This window comes from Miniopterus schreibersii (genome assembly GCF_964146895.1).
Source record: "Miniopterus schreibersii genome assembly, chromosome: 1".
Lineage (NCBI taxonomy): Eukaryota > Metazoa > Chordata > Mammalia > Chiroptera > Miniopteridae > Miniopterus > Miniopterus schreibersii.
The window spans coordinates 118,016,840-118,039,052 of record NC_138101.1 but is presented as its reverse complement, the minus strand read 5'-3'; the positions used below and the strand labels follow the sequence as shown (position 1 = coordinate 118,039,052).

The 22,213-nt window shown below is 37.9% G+C and overlaps 1 protein-coding gene across 3 annotated transcripts in view; it reads right to left on the bottom strand.

Moving 5' to 3' along the window:
* The window catches only part of MPP7 (MAGUK p55 scaffold protein 7), a 288,719-nt gene that overhangs the window by 218,740 nt on the left and 47,766 nt on the right, over positions 1-22,213 (bottom strand). For all 3 annotated transcript variants that reach the window (XM_081118191.1, XM_081118193.1, XM_081118192.1), the window contains exon 2: positions 11,334-11,498. In XM_081118191.1, the coding sequence (XP_080974317.1) occupies positions 11,334-11,370 (37 nt within the window). In that variant the 5' untranslated portion in view covers positions 11,371-11,498. The remainder of the gene's footprint in view (positions 1-11,333; positions 11,499-22,213) is intronic.

Below are 22,213 nucleotides of genomic sequence, written 5' to 3'. Positions count from 1 at the left end.
GTGCCGAGGTTGAAACCCGGAAGGGAATCTTAGCTGCGGAGTTTTCCTGGAGGAGGGAGGGGGTCCCAGCCCCACAGCAGGCCCCCAGCCCAGGGCTCCAGGCCGGGAAGAGACGTCCCCACAACTCCGGGCTGTGAAACCAACGGGGACTGTCGCTGAGGGTCCCAGAGGCTATGGGAGCCCCAGCAGCTCCTCTTAAAGGGCCGGCGCACGGACTCACTCAGACGCGCTCCCTCTGAGCCCAGCACCGGGCAGCAGCTGGAAAGGACCTGGGACACGTGGGGAGGAACTAACCTGCCTGAAGTCCGGGCGAGAGGTGGAGGGGCGGCTTCCTTCCAGGCAGAAGAGCTGGCAGAGGCCATTGCTCCTTTGGGGAGCCCTCCCCCCACACAGCCATATTTGAATCCCAAGCACCTGACTTGCACCATTGGCCCCGCCCGGTGATACCAGGAGGCCCCACCCCTCCCCACCTGCAGCTCATCCAGGCCATTTCCAGGGGCTTTTCTGTGCAAGTGGCCTCTCGAGCCTCATGCTTAGGACTTTCCTAAAATCTCTCAAACAAGCAGCAGTGTGCCCCAAACGGCTTGATAAGTGGCCCCAGGCCTAGCACTAGCGGCAGCCCGCATTGGCTCATAGCTTGGCCTCTCCTGGACACCTCCAAGCCCAGCACAAGTAGCAGCCAACTACAGTTTGCTGTGTAGCTCATGCTGGGTGACCCTGGGCAAGGCACCGGCACAGGCTGACTTTGCATCTCCTGGGAGGCCCTAGAGACAGTGCACCTGGTGGTCAGACTTGACCACACTGGATTACAACCCTACCACATCCGCGAGTGACACACTCAAGGGGTGCACTTGGTGAACACCAAAGCTCCACTGAAGTAAATCCTGCTCCATAGGGGTGTCTCCAGCACAGCAGCTCTCTGGCTGTAGTTGCAGCTGGTCCTCACAGCCGATTGGCCTGGGGGTCAGTTTCTCCCAGTGACACCAACAGCAACCAAGGCTCCACTACAGCAGGACAGTGCACACAGCCCACACAGGGGAGCATCTAGAAGGCCCAGCTCAGGTAACTGGGAAGGCTGAGCCACTGGACCCTACAGGATACCTACTACACAAAGCCACTCTACAAATTCCAGGAGACATAGCAGCTCTACCTAATAGACAGAAACAAACACCTGGAAGCAGCCAAAATGTGGAGGCCAAGAAACATGTCACAAAGGAAAGAACAGAAGAAATCTCTAGAAGAGGAACTAAATGAAATAGATCCAAGCAAGCTAATAGATACAGAGTTCAGAATTTTGGTTATAAAGATGTTTAAGCTGACTATTAGGGAAATAACTGAGAAAATCAATAACATAACAAAGTACCAATTTGAAATGAAGGCTACAGGAACTGAAATGAATAATTTACAGGGAATTAACAGTAGAGTAGAGGACGCTGAGAGTCAAATGAGCAATTTGGAACATGAGGAAACAAAAAACACCCAACCAGAAGAGCAAAATGAAAAAAGAATCCAGAAATATGAAAACAGTATAAGGAGCCTCTGGGACAACTTCAAGAGGCCCAACATTCGTATTATTGGGGTACCAGAAGAGGCAGAAAGAGACCAAGGAATTGAAAACCTATTTGAAAAAATAATTACAGAAAACATCCCCTACCTGAGGAAAGAAATCGACTTTCAAGGCCAGGAAGCACAGAGGGTCCCAAAGAAGAGGAACCCCAAAGAGGCCCACAGCAAGACACATCATAATTAAAATGCCAAAGGTTAAAGACAAAGAGAGAATCTTAAAAGCAGCAAGAGAAAAGCAATTAGTTACCTACAAGGGAGCACCCATACGAATGTCAGCTGATTTCTCAACAGAAACCTTGCAGGCCAGAAGGGAGTGGCAAGAAATATTCAAAGTGATGAAAAACATGGAACTACAACCAAGATTACTCTACCCAGCAAAGCTATCATTTAGAATTGAAGGTCAAATAAAGAGCTTCACAGATAAGAAAAAGCTAAAGGAGTTCATCACCACCAGACCAGCACTACAGGAAATGTTGAAGGGTCTTCTTTCAGAAGAAGCTAATGAACAAAAGAATCTGATGAACTAAATAGATCCACAGACATTGACACATGCAACAGACGATCATATTTCAGAGAAAAGAGGGAAGGGGGGTAGAGGGTGAGAAGAGATTAACCAAAGAAGTTATATGCATATATGCATAACCCATGGACACAGTCAATAATGGGGTGAAGGCCTAGGGAGGAGGTGGGAGCGAAGTGGAGGGGGTCAGTTGCAGGGGAAAATGGTATACCTGTAATACTCTCAACAATAAAGATAAATTTAAAAAGTAAAAAAAGAAAAAGAGGAAGATTGAAAATTTATGAACAGATTTTCATAATCAGAAAAATAACGTTAAAAATCAATGAAAAAGCCTGGTTGGGCGTGGCTCAGCAATTGAGCATCAACCTAGGATCCAGAGGATCCAGGTTCAATTCCCAGTCAGGGGCATGGATGAGGCAGCCAATCAATGATGACTCTCTCATCATTGATGTTTCTATCTCTCTCTCTCCCTCTCCTTTCCTCTCTCTGAAATCAATAAAGATATATTTAAAAAAAAAAAATCAATGAAGTAAAATCAAATATACAACAGAGAAAATTAATAAATCCAAAAGTTTTATGTCGAAAAAACTAATAAAACTGACAACACTCTGGCCATATTAAGCAGAGTGGAAAAGACGACAAAAATTGCCAACAGCAGGACTAAAGAAGTAAACATTATTAATACGGAAATTGTAGATATGAAATAACAATATTATGAGCAACTTCTCAGAGACAAATTTTAAAATTTTGATAAAACAGACCAAGTGTAAAAAATATATAAATCACCAAAACTAGTTCAAGAAAAAATAGAAAACTTAAATAGTCTTATAACCTTTAAAATAAAATTAGTCACCAAAATTCTAATCAAAAAGAAAATTTTCAGGTCCAAGTATCCTAACAATTCAGTTCTACTCACGTAAAAATAAATTTAATTTTTCACAAACTTTTCCACAGAAGAGTAAAGACTCCTTCCAACCATACTACATGAGGCCCACATGACTTGGTGAAAATCTGATAAGCGAGAATGAGAAAGGAAAATTACAGACACTCACTCACAAATGGAGATATTTAAATTGTAAATGAGCACTGCCACCGTGGCTCAGTGGTTGAGTGTCAATCTATGAACCAGGCGGTCATGGTTCAATTCCCAGTCAGGGCACATGTCAGGATTTTGGGCTTGATCCCCAGGAGGGGGCATGCAGGAGGCAGCACATCAATGACTTGCTCTCATCATTGATGTTTCTATCTCTCTCTCCCTCTCCCTTCCTCTCTCTGAAATCTAGAAAAACATATCTTTAAAAAATGGAGCTGCCTTATGACCCAGCGACTCCACTTAAAAAAAAATTGTGAATGCAATATGAGCAAACCAAATCCAACAGATTATATAAAAGGGATAATAAATTATGACCAAATTGGGTTTTGACTTAACAGTAAAAAAAAAAAAAAAAATGAAATTTGCTAAATTGAGATTTACAGAAAACAAATCATATGATCATTATAATAAGTAATTAAATAAAAAGTGCTTGACAAAATTCAATGGCTAGTCTTTTTTTTTTTTTGCAACTAAGAGTAAAAGGAAACTTCCTTAATCTAATAAAGGGCATCAAAAAACACACACACAAAAACAAGAACCCTGGAGCAAAGATGACAAAGAAGAAATGTGGGAATGATTCCTTTTGAGACACAGGACTTAAAACAAGGATGTGTCCTCTCACCATGGATAGTCAGCATTGTAATGAAGGTCCCACTGCAAGCAGATGGGAAAAGTCTTTACAATGTCATGTTAAGACAACTGGTTATCTGTGTGGCAACATTTAATTCCGAGCCCTACTTGACATTTTACACAAAAATCTACTCTAGAGTATTAAAGTCACAATGTAAAAGGAAAAATGGATAACTTCATGACCATAAGTTAAACATGAAATCTGTAAACAAAGAAAAATGGTGCTCAACTACACTAAAATGTATAACTTCTGCCTATAGAACATGGGAAGACAAGACACAGAATGAGAAAGCAGGACACAGAGTAAGAGAAGACGGTTGTAACACATATAACTAACAAAACTGAAAAAGGACTAGGCTCTAGAAAATATAATAACGTCCTATACATAAGACAATGCAATAAAAATAACAAATGAAAGGCTTAATCCCTACTTCACAAAAAAGCAAATCTAAATGGCCAAATAAAAAGGTGATTAACCTCGCTAATAATCAAGAATGCAAATTAAGACTACAATGAAATATCACTACACATCCACCAGAATGAGTGGCAAAAATTTTAAACCTGACAATTATAAGCGATAACAAGGATAAGGAGCAACAGGATCTCCTTCACACTATAAAAGACAGTATAAATTATATTAGTACAAATACTTTGGAAAAGAAATTGACCTTCTCTTCTAAAGTTGAAGACAATTGTACCCTTTGATCCAGCAATCTGACTTCTAAGTATATGACCTATAGAAATGCATGTTTACGTGCACCAAGATACGGGAAAAAGAATGTCCTTAACAAACCTGTTCACAACTACCAAAAAATTGAAAACAACCCAAATGTCCATCAAGAGTAAAATGGAGAAAGAGTGGTTTATAACCTTTTCTTTACAGTTTTACAACTAAATGTTAACCAACAATGAAAACTGAATAAACCACAGACAGCATGAGCCTGAGTTTCTTTAAAAAGACACAAAAGAATACATAACGGCTGGTGGCATTTGGAGGATCTCATTAAGGACGAAGATAAATGTAACTTGGGTTTAGTAGGAATATAGTTATGTAGTGGAATGTAGTTATAGCTCATTATTTTTGTACCTACTTAAATTATTGTTAGCCATCCCCAGGCAAAAGATTTTGAGGATTACTCCAACAACCCATTGTGCTGACTCAGTTGGCTTCATAACACAAACATGCAGGCCCAGAAGATGCATCAATCTATGATGTTCTATAGCACTCAGCACTAAAAGTACAACAGTAGTTTGAAGTGTATCAAGTCAAAAGCTAGACTGTAAAACTTCTACCATTTACCAGAGCTGAAAAAACTGTAAGCAGAGGAACCTATTCTCATTTATACTAACTCAAAATGGAAATTCTCTTCTGTCAGGAAGGGGAAAGGTGCTAGAGATTGAGTTAATAATGCACCATATATTATTGAGTTAATAATGCACCATATATTATTGAGTTAATAATGCACCATATATTATTTTCCTTTTTATTGAGAATCATGCAAAGTAAAATTTACCATAATTTCTGGATGATATTCAATGCTGTTTGCGTCCAAACTATCAATAATAATCTAAAAATGATCAGTAGGTGAGGACTGTGTAAAGTAATAGAAAAGATATATATTGGGTTTTGCCCCCAGTTGCTCACAGAGAGCTCCTAAACCCTTGTAAGTTCCTAGATGATAACAGTGTCATTTGTTCTAATGAGGTGACTCTTGGTGAGCTCCTGGATAGCTAGCTGCAGGATAGGGGCTGGTCATCAAAAAGACCAAGCCATGATTAGAAGCTTGGAACTTTCTGGGAAGGGGAAAGGTGCTAGAGATTGAGTTAATAATCAATCATGCCTATGTGAGGAAACATGCACAAAAATCTCAATAGTATCGAGTTCAGTAAGCTTCTGAATTGATGAACAAACACATCTACATGCCAGAAGGGTGGTGTACCCCAACTCCACAAGGACAGAGTCCCTGAGCTTGGTACCCTTTCAGACCTTGCCCTATGTATTGCTTCATCTGGTTGTTCATCTGTATCCTTTATTATATAATAAACTAATCAGCGTAAATAAGTGTTTCCCTGAGTTCTGTAAGCTATTCTGGCAAATGAACAGATCCAAAAAAAGTATCATAGGAATCTCAGATTTGTAGCCATATGAGACAGAAGTCATGGGTAACCTGAGACCTATCACTTGTAACAGGCATCTGAAGTGGTCAGAGGAGTCTTATGGAAATGAGCCCTTAACCTGTGGGATCTGCACCAAAATCAGTTAGTTTCAGAAATGAACTGGAAGATACCTAGCTGGTGTTGCAGAGAATCACCTGGTCTAGGTTCCTCATCCCATTCCATAATAAAGGGAACTAGGGCTCCTTGGAGAAATGGCAGGACTTGGGTACTATCAGATGAACCTGGAACCTCTTACAGTTCCAAAAGTAAGAAACTGTTAAAAACAAACAAGCTCACACTGATGGGGGCATATCAAAGGAGCTAGATGAAAAAGCTCCAAAGGCCAAAGCTGGCACAGTGTGAGCAACAAAATAAAGCAGTATTGGATTACAACCCAGCATATGAATAAATATCCATGAGTCCACACAGATATGAATGGTTGAATAAAAAAATAAATGGGATGCCCGGCAGGGCATGGCTCAGCGGTTGAGCGTCGACCTAGGATCCAGGCGATCGGGGTTCGATTCCCAGTCAGGGCACATGCCCGGGTTGCGGGCTCGATCAATGACTCTCTCATCATTGATGTTTCTATCTCTCTCTCCCTCTCCTTTCCTCTCTCTGAAATCAATAAAGATATATTTTAAATAAATAAATAAATAAATAAATAAATGGGAGAGAAGAGACAAAGAATACCAAATAACTTATACAGATACTTCACCCTGAAGGAGGGGAAGTAGGACACACTACTCTGTTAGTGTGGGCTGCACATAGAGACCTCCTTCCAAATAGGACAGTATAGAAAAGGGAGGGGGGTGCGGAGAGTAACTTTACAGTGGAAAAACCTGACAAATGCTACCTCAGTCAGTTGAACACCATCAACTGTCATAAATCAAGTTGATAGTATGTACCCTTAATGTGATATGACAATGGCACTTTACATCAGACAAATTCCAATACGAGGAAATTCTACCACACACCTGACCAGGACTCCTTAAAACTGTCAGTCATCAAAAACAAGGAAAGTCTGCCCAGCCAGTGTGGCTCAGTCCCCAGTAGGAGGCATGAAGGAGGCAGCTGATGGATGGTTCTCTCTCATTGATGTTTCTCTCTCTCTCCCATCTCCCTCTCCCTTCTTCTAACAAAAAAAAAGGGGGGGAAAGTCTGAGAAACCTTCACAGCTAACAGGAACCTAATGAAACAATCACAACTAAGTGTAATAGGAGATTCTGGAACAAAAAAAAGATTAGGGAAAACTAAGAAAATCTGAATAACGTATATATTTTAGTTAATAACAATATATTAATATGTATTCATTAACTGAAATGAATGTAATAAGCTATTATAAGGTTGTTAATAATCAGGGTAACAAGATATAAGGTATACTGAAAGTCTCTGTACTATCTCCATAATTTTTCTGTAAGTCTAAAATAACTCTCAAAAATTAAGTCCATTAAATTAAAAACAAAAACACACAAAAAACCAACAGATCACAATAGCCAAGAAAAACCCCAGAATATACGTACTGCTGGGGTACGAAACAGGGAACATTACAAAGTTATGTGAGAATGACGGGCTTTTGAAAAAGCGATGCTGGGAGTACTGGCTGTTCACAGGGGAATTAGATTACTGTCTCATGCCACATACAAATTACAGTTGGACTAAAATTTCATATGTGCAAATCCAAATTTTTAAAATTATTAGAAGAAAGGCTTAGTGATTATCTTCATGAAAAGAAAGGCCATCTTAAACAAAAGAAAAAAAGCATAAAACATACAGAAAAGACTGATTTGTCTACATAAAAGTTTTCAGCTTCTACAAGACAAATGATACTATTTAATGAAGAAAATAAGGACAAGTGACTGTCCATAAGAAATGGTGTTCAACCTAAAATGACCCAAAGGATTAATATACAAAATACAAATAGACAAACTCTGCAAATAAGTAAGAAAATTATAAACTAATAGAAAAATCGGGAAAGGATACGAACAGACAATTCACAAAGGAATAAATGGCCATTAAACAAATGGAAATATGCCCAATGTCAGTAGGATGCACATCTAACGCTTAAGGTACCAGGTTTTCCCCATCAGGTTTGTAAAAAAAAAATTATAAAAACTGATAACATTGAATATTGGCAAGAATGTGGGAGAAATGATCTTTTATTTCTTTTTTATTGATTGATTGGGGTGATATTGGCTAATAAAATTACATATGTTCCAGGTGTACAATCTACCATATAGTGTGTTCACCACCCCAAGTCCAGTCTCCTTCTTTCACCGTGTATCCCCACTTTACCCTTCTCCACCTCAGGAAAGGATCTTTAATGCACTGGCCATGAATTAAGTGGTTTAACTACTCTGAAAAACAATTTGACATCTATTAAATGTGCACATCTTTTCTCCCAAAATATTAGAAAAGGACCAAAAACAGGGTTTTCATCACCAGTAGCCTGTGCTTCACTGTACTGCGATACCATGGAAAACAATGCATTAACTTAAAAGGATGAGGCAGGTACACAGGTGTACGTAGAGAGAGATACAGAGACAGATACATAGACACAAACCCCTGCCATGAAATACCCCTCCAAGATGCATTACTTGGTATAGAAAGAAAATTCTAGAACAATCCATGGAGTACGCCAGAATCTGTGATTTAAAAATAAAGAAAAAATACATACAATAATATACTTACAAACACACATAAGTGTCTAATGTACAGAAAATTCTGGAAGAATGCCCCTCACACTGAGACAGAAAAATGAGACTAAGGAAAGGGTGGGGAGTAAGAATCCCTTTTTCATCTAGTCAACTTTGACAATGAGAATGTTTTTATATATTACTTGTGGAATTCAAAACTGTTTTGCTTATTGAACTAAGCAGAAAGAAGAAGAGGGAGAAATGGTAGAAGTCGGACGCTGAAAGCATTTTCCCACAGGAGTGGTGTGTGCACTGTTAGTCACGTGCCGCTCTGCTGCACGAGCCTCTGCCCTTGAGTTATGCTCCATGGCGGTTCCCCTGGGGACCTGATAATGGGAACAGCAGCGACGACATTGCTAAGCAACACCGCTTATGGTATACATGACCCCTGCCTGCTAAACAGCATCTGGTCTGCGAGAAACTACAAGGAAACCATTACCACCTGATGGGTACACCGTACTCTGGACTTCCCCAAATGCAGTGTGACTCTTGGAACAGGCATGTCTTTTCTGCCTGACTCAAACTTTGTTGGGACATACAGGTCAAAAATATCACAAAGCCAAGGGTGAGTCACATCAGCATTTTAGATTTGTACCAAGTGAGCCAGCTATGTGTGGAAAAGTCCTTTTCAAATTCTAAATAGCCTATGTTCTTTTCCATGACTGACACCCAAACTGCCTTATAAACTATAAATACTCCATTTTAATCATTCCCTGAGTTAAATGTAAGCAACACTATTTTGCATTCAATTAAACTAAGGTATTTTTGGTGAATACCAAGGCATAAAACTTAAATTCATTACACAACTGTAGTAAATTTATGCTTCAAATAAATTTTAGCTACAATTTCCCAAACCACTATGGAAAGTTAAATCATTCATTTTATATAGTACAACATAATGTGGGACTATATAAAAACTAAAAGAAAAAAGAATTTTCCAAAGAAGCTGGCTTCCAAGTTATGTCTTGAGAAAAAATATTTTTATGTAATTTAAAAATCAAAATCACTTCCTAAGAAAAACTAATCCTCGGTATAAATCACAGTATGAAAAAAAGCATTCTTGATGGATAAAGATGAGACAAAACTTGTCCAAATATAAATGTAAATATGCTTTAAACAGCAAAGAATGATATTTGAAAATAGTGCTAATGAAAATGCCAATGTAACATAATACAACACAAAATCAAATTTGTGACTCAGCTTTATAAACACTGTGGTGCCAGTAACTGTCCAGTGTGAGACAGCTATTTCACCTGGTTATAAAATGGTATTAACAGAACCGAATTCAGTCTGTTCAGTGCAACACTCGGAACTTTCTTTTTAGTCACACTCTATGACACCACTTCTTTTGCGGGGTCTTTAAAATACTTGGCATAGATCCCCAACCCACTCACATGCTGTTTTAATAGTTCTAGGAAGGGTCCCGGAATCTGCATTTTTAAAGAGTCGATTCTGGGGAATCCCGGAAAAGGAATTCAAGGGGGCAATGACCCCCCACCCCACCCCACCCCCTGAATCAGGGCAGAAGGAGGGGATTTCACACATACATAAAAGCATGAGTTTTTTTCCCTTTCTTGGAAATCTTTATTGTAAGTATCACTAAGTCTTACAACTGATAATAATGTGAAATATGTTTGTTGTAATTAAATCCCTTAATGACATATTTGAACTTCAGAATAGTTTTTACCTCTGGTCACAGAAAGAAGGAAAATACAAGAATGGGATAGGAATAATGTTTTATTTCTTAAAGAAAAAAGTGAGACGTCTGAAGCAAGTATTGCAAAAAGTCTGTACCTATTATTAAATCTGAGTGAAGGTTAATATGAATATCACTGGACAGTAGTCTCCCCCTTATCTGTGGTTTCACTTTCTGCAGTAAACTAAGGTCCAAAAGTATTAAATGGAAAATTCCAGAAATAAACAATTCATTAGTTTTAAATTGTCTGCTGCTCTGAGTATCGTAATGAAGTCTTGTGCCACCCCTCTCTGTCCTGCCTGGCACGTGAATCATACCCTTGTCCAGCGTCCCCACTCTGTATACGCTCCCCAACCGTTAGTCACTTAGTAGCCATCTCGGTTACCAGAGTGACCATCACAGTCTCACAGTGCTTGTGTCCAAATCACCCTTATTTTACTTAATGATGCCACATTCACATAACTTTTGTTACAGTATACTGTTATAACTTTTCTATTTTATTATTAGTCATTGCTGTTCATCTCTTACTGTGCCTAATTTATGAATTGAACTTTATCATAGGTATGTATGTATAGGAAAAACATACTACATACAGGGTTTGGTGCTATACACGGTTTCAGGCATCCACTGGGGTCTAGGAAGGTATCATGTATCCTCCACAGGTAAGGTGTGACTATGTGTTTACCACACTTTTCTGTATGTTTAAAATACTTAATATTTTTTAAAGAAGTGTAAATAAAGAACATTATTCAAAAAGACAGTACGAGAGGATCAGCACAAGCACCACAACCTGCAGAAAGCAGCAGTCAATGCCCTTTGATGCCTTTTCTTGGAAGGATACGCTGATTTTATGCCCCTCGTCTTGGTTACACAAGTATGACCTGTTTGCACTTGTTAAAGTAACTCTGTTTTTCACCGTGAACAAGAGGATTTAAGTAAAGATGGAAGGAAACCACCCCTCTCGGGTTCACATACCTGTGTCGCTACCAGGTCCTGTTGACAAAGCTGGCATGATGCAGACTGCAGGCTGGACGCCTCACTCCACACAAACGCTCTCAGCTCAGAAAGCCACAGGGAATTCCAGCTCCACCGCCTGCAGCCGTGCTGTCTACCAAGATTTATATATCGCACAGGCCGTTTCTACAAAGAAGAACAGTTTAAATTATAATAAAAAGAAAGGTTATTCAATTGCAACATTCTGGAACTAACTCGTATTCCAACACACTACCAGAGAGATCACAATTCTTCAGAATTTTTTCTACGTGCTACATACAAATATTGAGTGTGAGAGTTTTTCGTTTTGATGTAAAATCTCTAATTAAAAATATGAAAGTTTTTAATGGATGTATCAAGACTCCCTAAAAGCTTTTTAAGGTTAGTTTGAGGACAGCTGAATGCATAGATGGAGAACTTAAAGAAGCTTTTGTAAGCAAATACCATTTTAAAATTCCTTCCCTCTGTTAATCATAATTCTAAGTTATTTCCTACTGTAAAACAAAGACTATAAATTGTCAACAACTTATAGCTAATTCTAATTTTTAAAAAGAGCTCATCCTAATATCACAACTGCAAAGCTCTCTAACTGAAAACTGCAAATAACCTATGAAAGAATACTAGAATTGAAGCACGGTATTACAGATTTACAGAAGTGTTAATAATCTAAAGTAAACCTAACAATCCAAGCTAATATACAAAAGTAAATTCTTTTAGTAAAAACAAAACTTTGGTGTATCTTGGAAAATATCAATTACTTTTCGATAACTATTTTAACTAATGTTTATCCCAAAATAAACAGTAAATGTACTATTAGATAGTAGCTAACAGCAATTACTCTAGAGTTTGGCCTAATTTCTAATCCTGTGAGCTCTGTGATCTGGGACAGTTATTTAATCATATTAAGCTTTAAACTCCTTGCAAGCAAATGAAGATAACAGCAATTTAAAACTGATAATTAAATATAAGGCACACAACATAGCATCGGGGACATGGCAAACAAATAATAAATGCTGGCTATTATGACTGGAGTTGTTTAATTCAGGTAATGAGATTATAAAATGTAAACATAAAAGAAAGCAGCAAGATTAAAATTTACATTGTCCTGACACCTAGAACATGTGGTTTAAATTTAGACTACTGCTGCTTAATAACGGAAAATGCACTACATTTACATTTTTTAGAAATCAGAGAACTAAACAATGTGTTTAAGTTCTTTTTCTAATGGATTTTCCCCAGTTCTCTATAAAGCAAATTCAGTAATTTAAAAGTGTATTTTAACATATATTAAAAGAAAAAACAGACATTGTAAACACCCAGAAAACTGCCTCACTTCAATTCTAAAGCCTTTAAATTGATGATTCATATTACAGAATAATAAATGAGCTTGCCAAATTTCACTGGAAAAAGTCCAAACTGTAAAATTCTATTAAAGCCTTCTAAATTAGCTTTTTAATTATCAAAGTGAATGTTCGTAGGAAAAAATTCACCATTAAATAGACTACATTGGACCAGACTATCTGGTGCAATGTCTTGAATTTTGTTTTCTATTATTACAAAGGTTGACAGAGTCAAAATATGCATATAAATCTATATAGAGAGGAGTGTTAATTAAAAATATGAGGGCAATTATTTTAAATACCAAATAAAAATATAATATAAATCACTAAGCTAAAAATAAAAAAATAAGAGAGAAAAAGATAAAGCAAAGTTTCATTAATGGTCATCTCTGAAACTGTTTTCCCCAAAAAATTCTAAAAGGCAACTCTGCTTTCTTTTATATAAATTATTCTAACAATCAGGATTAGAATTCAACTACATAAAAGTGTTCCTAAATTCAAACACAAAGAGAGTCGAAACAGACCATACATAATTTAAATATCACATAATCTCACGTATATGTGGAATCTAAGGAACAAAATAAATTGATGAACAAGACAGGACCACAGTCATGGAAGCATAAAACTGAGAGATCTCAGAGGGAAGGCAGGAAGGAAGGCGGGAAGGAGGGTGGGAAGAGATTAACCAAAGAACTCATAAGCATATATGCATAACACGTGGGCACAGAAAACAGACAGGTGAAGGCCTGGGGTGCGGTGGGAGAGGGTGGAGGGGGGCAAGGGGAGGGAAATGGGGGACATCTGTAATACTCTCAACAATAAATTAAAATAAATATGCATTCAATTAGTAGACTTTTGTTTTGCTGCTGAGAAAAAAAGGTAGAGATGGTTAGAATTTACAAAGTGTATGCACATACATTTCTATAATTAGGGCAATATATATGTATGTGTGAGTAGGCAGTTATTATACGCGTGTCTCAGTATGTAATTTAAGCTCTTTATGCCATGAGAAAAGTTCTAATTTGTATGGCATAGATTGTTTAACCACAGAAATACATATACTATGCAAACTACCACTTTCTTCAGCCTTAAAAACTTAGAGTGTTTCACTTTTATAAACAACAAATACCATATAATAAGCAAAGTTTTGCTTACATCAAGCTTTCTGTTAATACTAAGACAACCTTACATTCCACATCAAAACAACCTTCTGAGTTGATATTGCTGCTGTACATATATCTCATATATGAAAAGCCTTAGCATTTCTTATTTTTTATTTCACAATGAACATTCAAAGTTAAATTTTTCCAAAGTTATATTGTTTAAGAAATGTATGCTACAAAGTAATTCTCTTCTCAGAACATCTATAGTAAAAAATAAATAGTTTGGTATAATCCCTACCACTAAAATGCTCAATATTTTGTAAAATCAAGCAGGGTTGCTGGGTTTAACTTTCAAACTGAGCTAAATTTTTGTAGTAATCATGTATTTTTTTTGGCTAAATTTATTGAAAATGCATTGGAATTTGTCAGAACCCAGCTGTAATTATCACTGACTGTTGTATGGAATCGATTTTCTACAACACAAAAATACCAGCTGTTATAGTATGTCCTGAGAGGGATTACCGAATATTCTTAAATTGAAGTTCAATCCATCTTTCCATAAAAAAGAGAGAGCCAGGAACATAGCGGTATAAAGTGCACCTGAAGCATTTACAATACCCAATAGAACTATTACAACCCTCCTTTAAAAAGGCTTATTTTTGAAATTTCATTATTCCAGTTGTACCTTGCTTCTATATATCACACTGTATCAGGTTCTTCTGGCATCTATCATGTGGAAACAGTGAAATATGTGAAGGTCTACGAGCTTACAATGTCCGATTTCTACCAGCCAGGGGTAATTCTTAGGGCTCCCGTAGCACTCATGACATCTAGTGGTCAATCACAGGAGTGCAAGTGTTTGTAGCAAAGTTTTCCGAGTTTTGAGTCAAGAAAAGATTGTCTTAATTGCACCCAGTGAAAAAGTTACCAGGAAAAAAGAAAAACGGCATACACACATTATTAAAGAAACGGACTCTCTGCCCGAGTGTCTCTTCTACCCTCAATACTCAGTATAAACACTACTTCATTTCTGACATCAGAATGTGGTTTTTAAACATCAAGCAATTCTGTTTTATCAGTGATTGTCCTACAATTCAACTCAATTCTGATCCTTTTTTACCTGGAAATAGCATCAGATCCCACAAGTTAAAGACTCACACCTACGAGACTGTCTCTCCCCATTCAGATGTCAATAGAAAGTCCACGTTGTCACTTGTGCTTCTAATCAATTAACTATAAATGAGAGGTGTCAAAACACCTTCCATCCTCAGGTTTGATTAATTTGCTAGAGCCAAAGAAATCAGGAAAACATTTTCTTACCAGATTACCAGTTTATTATAAAAGGACACACTCGGGCACAGCCAGTGGAAGAGATACACAGGACAAGGTATGTGGGAAGAGGCCCCTCTCTGCACCTCCATACTTTCACAAACCCAGAAGCTCTCTGAACGCGGTCCCTTTGCGATTTTATGGAGACTTCATTACATATGTGTGACTGATTAATCATTGGCCATTGGCAATTGATTCAATCTCCAGTTCCTCTCCAGTGGGAGTGGGGCTGAATTATACCAGTAATTATCAACGTGTGATTTGTAGACCCCAAGACTCTCTCAGAGGGATTCGTGAGGCCAAATTATTTTCATAAATATATTTTTAACATTTTAATAGTATATTAATATATTAATGCATCAATTGTGATTATTAACATATTGACACTATTTTAACATATTTAACTTTTTATTTTTTATTAAATTTATTGGGGTGACATTAGTTAATGGGGTCACACAGGTTTCAAGTGTACATCTCCATGATACATAATCTATACATTGCACTGTGTGCCCACTACCCAAAGTCAAATCTTCGGCCAACATATACTTGTCCCCTTTACCCTTTACTACCCCCCCAGCCCCTTCCCTCAGGTAATCACCACACTGTTGTCTGTGTCTACGAGTTTCAGTTTTATAATCCACATGGTTCTTAGCTTTTTCTGACTGACTTATTTCACGTAGCATAATATTTTCAAGGCCCATCTATGTAATCACAAATGGCAGTACTTCATCTTTTCATATGGCTGAGTAGTATTTCATAGTATATATGCACATCTTTTTTATTTTTTTATTATATTCATTACTGAAAGTATTACAGATGTCCACCTTTTCCCCCCACTGACCCTCTCCACCCTGCTCCCGCCCCCTCCCTAGGGCTTTCACATGGTCTCACTTATATGTGGAATCTAATGAACAAAATAAAATGACAAACAAAATAAATCCAGATACACGGAAGCATGCAACAGACAGACAAATCTCGGGGGGGGGGGGGGGCATTAACCAAAGAACTTACATGCATATATGCATAACCCATGGCCACATCACTATACAATCCACTATTGAAAAGGTTGTCCCGTGCCTCGTCTACTGTGTATAATGGTGCAATGAACATAGAAATGCATATGTCTTTGTGAATAAGTATTTCCGAGTTTTTCGGGTAGATACCCAAAAGACAAATTGCTGGGTCATATGGTGACTCTATTCTTAATTTTCTGAGGCACTGCCATACTGTTTTCCATAGTGGCTGTACCAGTCTACATTCCCACCTGCAGTGAATGAGGGTTCCCTTTTCTCCACAATCTCTCCAAACACTTATTGTCTTGTTGATAACAGCCATTCCAACAGGTGTGAGGTGCTATCTCATCATAGTTTTGGTTTGCATTTCCCTAACAGCTAGAGAAGTTGAGCATCTTTTCATGTATCTGTTGGCTGTTTGTACGTCTTCTTGGGAGAGGTGTCTGTTCAGGTCCTCTGCCCATATTTTAATTGGATTGTTTCTTTGTTTGGTGTTGAGTTTTATGAGCTCTTTATGTATTATGGATATTAACCCCTTTTGCAAGTATCATCTCCCTTTCAGTTGGTTGCTTTTTGTTTTATTGTTGGTTTCTTTTGCTGTGCAGAAACATTTTAGTTTGATATAGTCCCATTCATCTATTTTTGTCTTTACTTCCCTTGCCTTTGAGATCAAGTTCATAAAATGTTCTCTATGACCAAGGTCCACAGTTTGGTGCCTTTGTTTTCTTCTATGTAATTTATTGTTTCCAGTTTTATATTTAGGTCTTTGATGCACTTTGAATTAATTTTTGTACATGGGGACAAACTGTAATCCAGTTCCATTCTTCTGCATGTGGATTTCCAATTTTCCCAGCACCGTTTATTGAAGAGGCTTTCTTTTCTCCAGTGTGCGTTTCTGGCTCCTTTATCAAAAATTACTTGCCCATATACATGTGGTTTTATTTCTGGGCACTCAATTCTATTCCACTGATCTGTGTGCCTGTTTTTCTCCAATACCATGCGGCTTTGATTATTGTAGCTCTGTAGTATAATTTAAAGTCAGGTAGAGTCATACCTCTGTCTTTGTACTTCTCAGGATTGCTTTGACTATTCAGGGTCTTTTGTGGTTCTGTACAAATGACTTTTCTGATATATTTCTTTAAAAAATGACATTGGAATTTTAATGGGGATTGCATTAAATCTATGTATCACTTTAGGTAATATGGCCATTTTAACTACACTGATTCTTCCAATCCATGAACACAGAATATCTTTCCATTTCATCGTGTCTCAATAAATATCTTTAATGCTTTTTAGTTTTCAATTTATAGGCCCTTCACATTCTTTGTTAAGTTTATTCCTGGGTATTTCATGCTTTTGGTTACAATTACAAAAGAAACTTTTTTCATTTATTTTTCTGAAGTTTCATTGTTAGTATACAGAAAAGCAGTTGGATTTTTGTACAGATTTTATACCCCGCAACTTTACTGTATTTGTTTCTAACAGTTTTTTGGTGGAGTCTTTAAGATTTTCTATACACAGTATCATGTCATCTGCAAAAAGTGACACTTGTACTGCTTCCTTCCCAATCTTTCTTTCTCTTTCCCTCTTATTTCTTTCTCTTACCTGATTGCTCTAGCTAGGACTTCCAGACTATGTTGAGAGTAGGAATCCATGTCTTGTTCCTCATTTAAGAGGGAAAGTTTTCAGTTTTTCGCCAGTGAGTATGATATTGGCTGAAGGTTTGTCATATATGCCCTTTATTATGTTGAGGTACTTTCCTTCTATTCCTATTTTATTGAGTGTTTTAATGATAAATGGATGTTATATTTTATCAAATATTTTTTCTACATCTATTGATAAGATGTGATTTTTGATCCCTTGTTTTGTTAATGTGCTGTATTACATTGACTGGTTTGTTTGTTGAACCATTCTTTGCACCTGAAATGAACCCCACTTGATCGTGATGTATTATTTTTATGTACTGTTGTATTCATTTGCTAGTATTTTGTTTAGGATTTCTGCATCTGTATTCATCAGAGATATTGGTGTGTAGTTTTCTTTCTTTGTATAATCCTTGCCAGGTTTTAGTATCAGAGTTATGTTGGCCTCATAACATGTGTTAGGAAGTACTACCTCTTCTTCAATTTTTGAAAGAGTCTGAGAAGGACAGGTATTAAATCTTCTTTGAATGTCTGTAAAATTCACTGGTGATGCCATCTGGTCTTGGACTCTTATTTTTGGGAAGATTTTTGATTGGTTGTTTCAACTTCCTCACTGTTGATCGGTCTATTTAGCTTTTCCAGTTCTTCATGATTTAGTCTAAGAAGGTTATGTATTTCCAGGAACTTATCCATTTCTTCTGGGTTATTGAATTTCGTGGCATATAGTCTTTCATAGTATTCTAGTATGATCCTTTGTATATCTGTGGTATCTGTGATGACTTCTCCATTTCTGATTTTGTTTATATGGGTCTTTTTTTCTTAGTGAGTCTAGCAAGGGGTCTGTTAATTTTATTAATCTTTTCAAAGAACCAACTCTTTGTTTTATTAATTTTTTTGTATAGTCATTTTGTTCTCTTATTTCATTCAATTCACTCTAATTTTTATTATTTCCCGTCTGCTAACTTTGGGTTGCTTTTGTTTTGTTTTTTTTTCTTTCTAGTTCCTGAATGTAATGTTAGGTTGTTTACTTGGGATTTCTCTTATTTCTTGAGATAGGCCTGTAATGAAATAAACTTCCCTCATAACTGCTTTCTCTGCATCCCCTAAGTTTTGGTATGTCATCTTGTCACTCTCGTTTGTCTATATCTTCTGATCTCACCTTTTATTTCTTTGACACAGTCATTTTTTAGTCATGTGTTGTTTAATCTCCACATATTTGTGGGTTTCTTTACTTCCTTTTTGCAGCTGATTTCTAATTTCAAAGCAGTGTGGTCAGAGAATATGCTTGGTATAATTTCAATGATCTTGAATTTGTTGAGGCTAGTTTTGTGACCCAACATATGGTCTACCCTTGATAATGTTCCATTTACACTGGAGAATATGTAACCTGATGTTCCAGGATGGAAGGCTCTGTAAATGTAAATTATGTCCATTGGTCTAATGTGTCATTTAAGGCCGGTTTTCTGTTTGGATGATCTATCTAGAGCTTGTCAATGGAGTATTAAGGTCCCCAACTATGACTGATTTTTTTTTTTCTTTTCAGTTTTTCCCTGTAGTTCTGTGAGTAGTTGCTTTATATATTACAATACTCCCTGATTGGATGCATATATATTAATAAGTGGTAAGTCTTCTTGATGTAGTGTCCCTTTATCATTATAAAATGTCCATCTTTATCTCTTATTATCTTTGTTACCTTAAATCTGTTTTGTCAGATATAAGCATGGCTACACCTGCTCTTCTGTGAATGTTATTTGGCTGGAGAATCATTTTCCACTCTTTTACTTTGAGTCCTTCTCCTTGCAACTTAGATGTGTCTCTTGAATGCAGCATATGATGGCTGGGTTTTGGCTACTTGTGCCTCTTTCTTGGTGAATTCAGTGTTTATACTTACATAATTACACTTAGGGTAATTATTGATGTATGAGGATTTGCTATAGCCATTTTATTTTTTACTTTCTGGCAGCTCTGTGCCTCCATTAGTTCTTTCCCCTTGTGTTTCTGTCTGTTTTTGTTTGGTGGTGTTCAATACTTCTTTCTTCTGTTTCCTCTTTTTTTTAGCCATATGTCTCAGTTGGGGTATCTTGTATGTGGTTACCATTAGGTTTATGAAAAAGAAAGTTTCATACATACAGTAGTTCTTTCTCTTTTGAATGCATCTGATGTCTATCCTCCTTGGCCAGGACAGACCGTTACCCTCTCCTCTTTTATGTTTTTGTTGTCACAAATTACCCCTGTCCATGCTGTAGGTTTGTTGGTGATCTCACTTGTAGACTTGTGACCTTTTGTTCATTGTTTCACGTAGAATAACCCCTTGGTGTATTTCCTGCAATGGAAGTCTTTTGGCAAAAAATTTATCAGATTCTGTATGTCCAGAAAAGTCTTTATTTCTCCTTCATATTTAAAGGATAACTTCGCCGGATATATTATTCTTGGCTGGTAATTTCTCTCTTTCAGTAGTTTGAATATTTGGTTGCAATCTCTTCTAGTTTGTAGAGTAACCTCTGAGAAGTCCAATGATAACCTAACGGGCTTTTTCCTCTATAGGTAACTTTCTTATTTTCCCTGTCTGCCTTGAGAATTATTTTTGGCATTAATTTTTGAGTTTTAATAGAATGTGCCTTGGAAGGGGCTTCTTTGGATTGAGGTAACTAGGTGTTCTTACTTCTTGGATTCAAGGATCTAGCTCTTTCCATTGGTTTGGGAAGATCTCATCAACTATTTGTTTGAATAGACTCTCTGTTCCCTTATCCCTCTCTTTCTCTGGTATGCCTCTAATTCTTATATTGCTCTATCTGATGAAATCAGATAGTTCTCGAAGAGTTCAATTTCTTTTTATGCTCAAGTCTCTCTCTTCTTTCCTCTGCATCATTTCTTGATTTCTATCTTCAATATCACTAATTCTTTCCTTCATCTGGTCTGCTCTATTTCCTATGCTTGCTAACTCATTCTTGATTTCTTTTCCTGAGTTCTTCATCTTCAAAATTTGTTTGTTCTTTCTTAAAGTTACAATCTCTTCGGTAAAGTACATTTTGTTCATTGATTTGTTTTCTAGATCCATTAAATTTCCTGTCTGTATTTTCTCGCCTCTCAGTCTGAGAATTCCAATTTTGAATTCTCTGTCATTTATATAACATATTTACATGTATTTAAGTTTGCTTTCTGGAGATTTTTCATTTTCTTTCTGAGCTACCTCGCTACCTTGGTTATTCATGGTATCTGATGGATTCCTTCTCTTTCTAGGCATCTATATATGAGTGGCACTTCTCCAGCAGGTTAATATGAAGAGATCTTTCTCCTATTTTCCAGTAAGTGGTGCTGAATCACAAGTTTTTTTAGCTTTGTGAAATCCTGTGCTGTGCCCAGCTGGGTGTGGCTCAGCGGTTGAGCATCAACCTAGGATCCAGGAGATGGGGGTTCGATTCCTGGTGAGGGCACATGCCTGGGTTGTGGGCTAGGCAGCCGATCAATAACTCTCATCACTGATGTTTCTCTCTCTCTCTCTCTCCCCCCCTTCCTTTCCTCTCTCTGAAATCAATAAAGATGTATTTTTTTAAAAAAACAACAACAACAAAAAAACCCTGTGCTGTTTCCACAGCCAGAAGCTGCCATCAGGGTAGCTGCCATGCAGGGGGTGCAGGAGGGTGGGAAAAACACCCAGTTTCTTTGTTGTTTTGCCCTCTGAGTAATGGTGACCTCGGACCTCTGCAGGGTCCCTGAGCCCTGATCCCAGGACCTGTCGCAGAGTGCACCCTTTGCTCAGGGAAAAAGGTGATTCTGTAGTATCGGTTCTGCGGTTTGCAGATAATGTGCTCTGCAACCCGACACCAAAGCAAAGGGAGGTGAGTTCTGGGAGGCCATGGGGCAGCGGGGCTCTACGGCTTTATTTCTCTGCCTGGAATGCTGACAGCCCAACAACCATGGCCACACCCCCGTGCTGTGTCCTTTCTCGGTCTCTGGGCTCAGCTAAAATTCATACTACTCGCTCCTGCAGGAATGCCCACTGAATCACTTTGCTCCTCCAGGCTGAAGGAACCACCAGCCACAACCAGATCCTTCCCCTCTCCAGGCTGCGCCCTGCTGTGAGCCCCCAGCTGCAGGGCTGAGTCCAGCCCTTCTGCCCTCTTGCCTCTCCTTTTTGTTCCCACTTGTCTACCTGTAGATGTTTCAATGTGCACATCTCTCAGGCATGCTCTGCACTGAGCACGGAATTCTTTGTGAGTTACAGTTGTTAAAATTGTTGAAACTTTAAGAGGAAAAGACCAGGGGGATCTCTCACGCCACCATTCCTCTAACTGCAGCACCCAAGTAGATGTCCCTATCAATGGTTGTGCTCATCTACAGAACCAAGACAGTGGCTGGTCCAACCAGGGAATGCAGCAAGGTGAAGGTCTGCCTGACTTGGGTCCTCAAACAAAGAGCTTTCCCAGCCATGGA